This window comes from Lactuca saligna, chromosome 3 (assembly GCF_052625555.1).
Source record: "Lactuca saligna cultivar CGN05327 chromosome 3, ASM5262555v1, whole genome shotgun sequence".
In the NCBI taxonomy this organism is placed as follows: domain Eukaryota; kingdom Viridiplantae; phylum Streptophyta; class Magnoliopsida; order Asterales; family Asteraceae; genus Lactuca; species Lactuca saligna.
Window position 1 is genome coordinate 222,954,265 of NC_136419.1, and position 8,524 is coordinate 222,962,788.

Sequence of the window (8,524 nt, forward strand, 5' to 3'; positions counted from 1 at the left end):
CTGTAAAAATTAAATTTTTTATTATAAAAATACTGCAGTGGCAATATGGTCATAATTTTTTGCTGTAAAAACAGTTTACTAGATATATGGGTTGTAATAACTGTTTATTACCAATGATATATTGAGCAACGATACTTGATTGTTTTGCAAATATGACTAACAGCAACTACAGGTTCAATTTTGCAGCAATTATTCTGTAATGAAAAACCTTAAATACACCTCTATAGTAAAATTGTCAAAAGTCGATAACCCATTTCATCAAAGGTATAATAATTAAACGAAATAAAATCAAATCAAAAACCAAATTATAAAACTTACAAATTGCAACAGTAGAAAACGTTTATCAGTGGCAAACAGAGAACCAATAAAGATGTGGAGTCATCTAAACGAGTACCCTAGCAATGATTTTGGCGATCGATTGAGATGGGGTAGGGGATAACGAAAATCCAGAAAAGGATAAGGGTGTGAGCAATCGGAGTGGTAGTCGGGACGATGAGGTAGAGTCGTCGGTTAAATCACAAGAGAAGGGTTTGATGTAACAGTATGGTGGTCAAATCGTCGGTTGCTGCGGTGAATTAGAATGGGAGGGGTAATTAAGGAGTGAAAATGTATTGTGGGGTTTTGACTGTATCTCAAAATTTGTGGCGGGCTATAAAATTTCCATGGCGGGATATCCAAAAAATATGTTGGCTGATTATTTATTATTCTTATTATTATTATTATTGTACAATATATACTTCACTCCCTTAAGTAATTAAAAATTTCAAGTTAGTCCATAGAAATTGCAATTGATATCTTTTGCTTATTAAACTCCTAGTATACATCATTATAAATATAATTTATTAATTTGACAAAAAATCATGTAATTTTTTTTTTGAACGGGAACTTCCCTAATGAAGATTCAAGATCAACTTTCACACACCGATCCTCCGCTGCAAACATGAAGCTATACTTCAAAAAAAGTAATATTTTTTAATTTTAAAACTTGTTTATTTATACATTCATTCGTCTCGAACCGGTCGAATGAGAAGTGAAGAATTGGGAACTGAACCATGGATTAAAATCTTGGTCGAATCTGATGTCGGTATGGTATAGGGTCGGTTCGGTGGGTCCAAATAATGTTCATTCCTAATATATAATAAATATGAATTATGATCGTTTAGTCGTAAACCAAACTAAATTTCAATTTTGGTCGAATCTAACGTTGGTATGGTATAAGGCCCACACGTGGTGTTGCTTTGAATCACGATTGATTTGTCCTGACTTGGCCACAGAGTTTTTGTCCCTTCTTAGTCTTATGATGTGATCTAGTGGTTTTCTTCCACTCCAGGGGTTAGGAGTTGTTTTTGTTGATGTTACTGAGGTCCCTAGTTCATAAAGTTAGTATATTGATGATTGTGGATTAACTATGCAAGTGTCTAGGTCCATTTGGTGAAAGTATCATGCTAAAGTAAGGTTTGGGTTCTTTTGACCCATGCAAAGGCTCCAAGTTCATGAACTTATGGATTAAGACGTTCTTATAGATTTGGGTCTGGAATTTGGATGTTAGAATCGAGATGGGTTGTTATAGGGAGAGATAAATACACATATGAGAGATCGAGATTATAGTAAACATTGGTTCCAAATGATGTTTAACCAATAGATTTTGCAAGTAAATCCATTTTAGTGTTTATAGCATGAACTTATGTGAGAAACATAGATAAAAGAGAAAGAATTAAAGTATAATGCTAAAATACAAGAAATAAATAAAAAGAAAGTATAGTGTTACTTTTGCATTTAACCCAGTAGTAAATCAGGAATATACCTTGCATCCCATTTGATCATTCCATTTTAAAAAACTCTGCAGGGGCAATATGGTCCAAAATTGTAAAAATCCATAATTTTTTGCTATAAAAACAGTTTGCAGGTTCCGGTATTAACCAAAACTGTAAAAATTAAATTTTTTCATTATAAAAACTCTGCAGGGGCAATATGGTCCAAAATTGTGAAAATCCATAATTTTTTGCTATAAAACAGTTTGCAGGTTCTGGTATTAACAAAAACTGTAAAAATTAATTTTTTTTTATTATAAAAACACTGCAGGGGCAATATGGTCCAAAATTGTGAAAATCCATATTTTTTTTGCTATAAAAACAGTTTGTAGGTTCCGGTATTAACCAAAACTGTAAAAATTAAATTTTTATTATAAAAACTCTGCAGGGGCAATATGGTCAAAAAATGTGAAAATCCATAATTTTTTGCAATAAAAAAAGTTTGCAGGTTCCGGTATTAACCAAAACTAGAAAAACTAAAAAAAATTTATTATAAAAACACTGCAGGGGCGATACGGTCCAAAATTGTGAAAATCCATAATTTTTTGCTATAAAAACAGTTTGTAGAATCCGACAATAACCAAAACTTTAAAAATTGAACTTGTTTTATTATAAAAACACTACAGGGGCAATATGGTCTAAAATTATGAAATCCATAATTTTTTGTTATAAAGTGTGCAGGATCCAGTTTGAACCAAAATGTAAAAATTGATTTTTTTTTTATTATACCAAAACTGCTCAGGGGCAATATGGTACAAAAAATGTGAAAATCCTTAATTTTTTTGCTATAAAAACAGTTTGAAAGGTCCGATATTGACTATAACTACCATAAAAACACTGTGCAGCGCAATAGCGTCCAAAAATGTGAAAATCAATAAAGGATTTGATATATGTAAATAAATAATTCAGTTGATATTGAGGCCCAGTAAAAACGTAATGGGTTTCATATATGTAAATTGGGATAAATAATAAAATTGCTTTTGGACTTAATCGACTAATACCAATTTTTACATTCAATATTTCCTTCTGCCTTTGACGTTACCTAGTTACCTTCCAGCAAGTTACTGAACGCAAATAAACAGCCTACCCCTCAGAGTTGGTCAAGAAACATCTAAGAAACGATGGGTTTTTAGGTAATTGAATTCTTCCCGTGACCTCACTTTATTGATATCAAATTTTAATTAGAAACGTTGTCACACGATTCCTTCAATTTGTATAAATGTCAATCAATGGTTTTAATTTGATCCAAGTTTTGTACTGTTTTAAAGTGTTATTATTCAAGAACTGGGCGATTGAAGAAGTTTACCATGTTAAATCCTATGCACATAAGGTGTTTGATGATTTTTTTTTAATTTGTTTATTTCAGTTATGATACATGACTACTTCGCACTTGCAAAACAAAATTCTTAGCAATGTTGGAAGTGATTAGGAGCCTGGGGTAATCTCGTCCAACATCACAAAGTTGGTCAAGAAACATCCAAAGAGCAGTGTCTGTGCAGGTAATTGAATTTCTTCCTTTGATCTCATTTCTGTGAAACATCCAGGTGACCTCTTTGATCAATTCACAGTTCATAATCCACCACAGTTCAATTTAGTTATTATTCTTAGTAATTTTCTGTAGAAACACGGTTTACAATATTTATTTGGCTGAATAATTATCATAATGGTTTCTAGGATGATGCACTTCATGAAAACAGTAATAGTAATCTTTTATGTTAAGTTTGTTTCTGTGATATCATTTTACTTGAAGAATGGAAACTTCATAGTGGACAAAATAACGAACAGGGGAGGAACACTAGACTAATATTGACCCATATTTTTTTAAATTATCGAACAAATTGCTCCTATTTTAATGTAGTCCAATTTGTAGTGATTTTACTTTTCATACCATACTGAATGTTCAATGTCGTATCAAATTTTACATGTTGGGATGAATATCTTTTACAACAGATCCTTACAAAAAGATGGACAAGTCTTGGATGGGAACTGATAGACACAAAAAGCCTTACATCGATGGAGTTGCAACATTTTTGGATTATGCAGTCCGCAATTTGAAGATCTCGATGAATATGGACCCACTAGATTCCAAAATAAAAATAAAAATTCCATGTCCGTGTATTAATTGTGTAAACCACATAAGTCTTCATGTGTCAGAAGTAGATCATCACTTATTCAGATATGGAATTGATCAAAACTATACAAAATGGATTAAGCATGGAGAAGAAGAGGACCAACCAAGAAATGTTTCGTTTAATGACAACTACTCAATGAACACAACATATGTCGATGAATCCATGAGCTTCACAATAGGAATTCCAACGGATGCTGAAGATACAGTAGACATGGTTAAAGCCACAGAAGAAACTTTCATAGGAGATCATGTCAAATTTAAAAAACTAATTGAAGATGCTGAGAAACCACTATACAAAGGGTGTCGTAACTTCACAAAGTTGTCTGCAGTTGTGCAACTCCTAAACTTGAAGAGTAAGTATGGAGTTTCAGATAAGTGCTTTACTGAAACATTAGTTTTGATAAAGAAGATGTTACCCGAAGGTAACGAAATGTTGAGTAGTACCTATGAGGCTAAGAAAGCAATGAAAGCAATGGGTTCAGGGTATACAAAGATACATGCATGTATCAATGACTGCATTCTTTACAGGAACGAGTACAAAGATGTGAAAGTATGTCCCACTTGTGGGAAATCAAGATGGAAGGTCGATGAGAAAGAAAAAATTATATATGAAAATATCCCGGCAAAAGTGTTATGGTATTTTCCCATTATCCCGAGAATGAAACGACTATTTCAATCAAAGACAATAGCACAAAATTTAAAATGGCATGCCACCGATAGAATACATGACGATGTTTTACGTCACCCAGCAGATACACCAGCATGGGCTGCCATAGATAAACGATATCCTGAATTTGCTAATGATCCAAGAAATCTACGACTAGGCATTTCGGCTGACGGGGTCGACGTGAATAGAGGAAATAGGAATCATAGTGTGTGGCCTATTTTGACTGTCATTTACAACCTTCCACCATGGTTGTGTATGAAAAGAAAGTTTATCATGCTCTCGTTATTGATCTCAGGAACACCAGGAAATGATATTGATGTTTTTTTAGCACCTTTGATCGATGATTTGCAACTCTTATTCGATGTTGGAGTCGAAACATATGATGCATCTTCAAAGGAGATTTTTACTCTACGTGCAGTTGTGTTATGGACGATAAATGATTACCCCGCTCTTGGTACATTATGTGGTTGTCCTTACAGCGGATACAAAGGTTGTGTAGTGTGTGGGGAACAAACGCATTGTATTAGACTTCCTAAATCAAAGAAGCAGAGCTATGCTGGTCACAGACGATATCTACCATATAAGCATCCTTTTAGAAGTCAAAGGCATGCGTTCAATGGAGAACAAGAGTTCACAACTGCTCCAGAACCTTTGAGTGGTGAAGAAATATTTAACAATGTCAAATATGTTATAAATAAATGGGGAAAGGGAGCTAATAATAAGGAATCAGACATCCAAAAAACTTCGACAGGAAGAGGTGGGAAGATAAAAAGAAAAAAAAGAACATCAAAAGAAGTGTGTTATTCAGATGTTAGCAACAAAGAAAACACATATTGGAAGAAATATAATATATGGTATCGACGTCTTAGGTATTGGCAGCATAATCTTGTCCATCATTGTATAGATTTTATGCATGTCGAAAAGAATGTAGGTGAGAGTCTAGTTGGAACAATGCTCAATATTCCTGGAAAAACAAAAGATGGATTGCAGGCTCGATTGGATTTGGAACATTTTGGGTTAAAGCCAGAGTTACAAGTTCATATTGAAGGCAACAAAACCACACTTCCGGCAGCAAGTTACACATTAACAACAGAGGAAAAAACCATGTTTTGTGAAACATTATACAATTTAAGGGTTCCACAAGGGTATTGTTCTAATTTTTCTAGTTTGGTGAGTCTAAAGGATAGGAAGCTTATCGGACTTAAATCACATGACTATCACATGCTCATGCAACAATTTTTGCCCATCGCAATACGGTCTATTATGCCGAAATCCACAAGGGATGCTATTACAAGATTTTGTTTCATTTTCAAATCAATATGTAGCAAAGAAATAAAAGTTAAGGAGCTCGATAAGTTGCAAGAAGAATTATGTGTCACATTGTGCCTGCTTGAGAAATATTTTCCTCCATCATTTTTTGATGTTATGGTTCATTTAACTGTGCATCTAATTAGGGAAGTAAAATTATGTGGTCCAGTATGCTTTCGATGGATGTATCCATTCGAAAGGTGTATGAAGGTTATTAAGGGGCACGTGCGTAATAAAAATAAACCAGAAGGTTGCATTGCAGAAGAAAATATTGCAGAAGAGACAATTGAGTTTTTAAGTGAATTCCAAAAAAATATGAATACTGTTGGTATTCCACTTGAGAAGCATAACAACTTTGGTAATCATATTGATGACTATAGTATTTCTCTTAGGGATGGCACTCCAGTATCAGCATGTCGATCGGTTCAAGTTTCTCCGGACCTCTTCATCAAAGCACATTTCTATGTAATGCAAAATACAACTGAAGTTGTACCATATATTAAGTAAGTATTATTTACATGTATGTATTTATTTTAAAATTTTATAATATCGTGTATCTAATATAATAATAATTAATGTATTTACAGTCGACACAAGGCATTTCTAAGAAACCAACACCCTTTTAAACGAAATGCATGGCTAGAGAATGAGCACAGTAAAATGTTTGGTCAATGGTTACGAGAGGAGGTACATTATTTTCATATTGAAATTATTTTTTTCTTTTTTGTATATGAGTTGAAGCTAATCCTTCTAATATGATTTAGGTTGAAAAAGAGTTATTGATCTCAAAAGAAAGTGTATCAGAGACCGTTAGGTGGATTTCACATGGACCAAACACCAATGTACTGAAATACGATGCGTATGACATCAATGGATATACATTTCGTACAAAATGTCGTGAAGGTAAAGTTCATCAGAACAGTGGGATTAGTGTAGTGGCAACTGACACGCATATTTCTAATGAAGTTGTAACCTATGACCAAAACTCTTATTATGGGGTTGTAAAAGAGATATGGGTAATAGATTATCATTTTAAAAAAATTCCTCTTTTCATGTGTGACTGGGTTGACAATAAAAACGGAGTCAAGAAGGATCCGGTTGGGTACACCTTGGTTGAACTTGGTAGGTTAGGCCACAAAGATGATCCATTCATATTAGCCTCACAAGCACGACAAGTGTTCTACGTTACAGACCAACTGAATAAAAAATGGTCAATTGTCTTTATGACACCTCCCAAAAATTATAGAGATACGTATGACGATGTCGATGAGGAATTTAGTACTATACTTTTTCCTCACAATGACAATATATTGCCACGTGTAGATCCACTTGACTTGCGTAAAGAATCACGGAATGATTATTTTCGGACTGACTGTCCGGGTATAGTCATACATAAGGTATAAATTTCTCATTCACATTAATTCTTGCATTTGTTTTATTTCAACTGTGAACATCCCATTATTTACATGTTTATAAGTAATATTTTTGCTACATTTTTCTGAGTCTAATGATTTCATTTGTTTGTATCAGGCACATGAGAATCCTTGATCCTGGTGTTATTAATTTTACGTTTTGTTGTCTGGTGCTCGATACCCCAAAGTTGGTTGTCTGAAAGAGAAAAAAAAAAGTTTCTTTGAAATTTGCTCGAATGAGTGCATGCTTGTTGGCAGTTGCTACTAGGTCTCCCTGAAAAAATTGTCAATTGCTTGATGTATATTAATTAGAATTAAAACTCCTTTGTCTAATTTATGTTTTAACCCAAAATTGACAATAATACCCTTATTGCTAAACTATTTGTTTTTAACAAAATTGTGGATTAATGATCGAGAACTCTAATTATAAGAGTGTACTTTGTTTTTCTCTCGTTGTAATTATACTATTCCAAGTTCTGTGTTAGCAATTTAATTTAATATAATTTAGTTTCTATTCAAATTCTATGAATTTATAATATTTTATTTCATCAATGATCAATTAAACCATCATTATATTTACTTTGACTATTTTTGCAAAAGGTGTTTAGAGTTCAACTATTAAACATTGGCAAAAGAATAATTATGGTCACATGTTTTCTTTTTGTGTTACATAACAAAATATTCACTTTTCGACACCCCATATAGTAGAACATGGTGGTATAATAATACTTATACGCAAATGTTTTAATTTCTTTTATCATGAAAATTCTTCATTTTCGACACACATTAGAATTAAATGGTAACCATGAAATACTAATAGTGATATGTTCTTTTTTCACGACAACTGTTTACTTTTAGTCGCACGTAAAAATTAAACCGTAATCACACAACACTTCTAGTTCAAGGTTCTTCTTTCATTAAATCGTAACCATATAATACTTATAGTACTTGTTTTTTTCCTTTAAAACATGGTTGTAGAATACTAAAAGTCACATGTTTTTTGTAAGATTATTAATATTTTTTACTTGTAATCACATATATGAAATAAATAAATGTCCACAAAGTACTAACAGTCATATATATTTTTTTCTTGTATCATGATTATTGTTAACTGTTAAACAAGCATAAGATATTAAATCATGACTATGTGTTCTAAAAATTGGTAATAAAATACTCACAGTCATATGTTTTGTAT

General features: G+C 32.7%; 1 protein-coding gene across 1 annotated transcript; it reads left to right on the plus strand.

Annotated features, from left to right (window-relative positions):
* The first annotated feature begins 3,775 nt into the window (after positions 1 to 3,775).
* On the plus strand, positions 3,776 to 7,465 carry LOC145036404 (uncharacterized). The gene is made up of 4 exons (XM_078984850.1): positions 3,776 to 6,420; positions 6,505 to 6,604; positions 6,682 to 7,314; positions 7,448 to 7,465. The coding sequence occupies exons 1-4, from the start codon at positions 3,776 to 3,778 to the stop codon at positions 7,463 to 7,465; spliced, it is 3,396 nt and encodes a 1,131-aa protein (XP_078840976.1).
* The last annotated feature ends 1,059 nt before the right edge of the window (positions 7,466 to 8,524 follow it).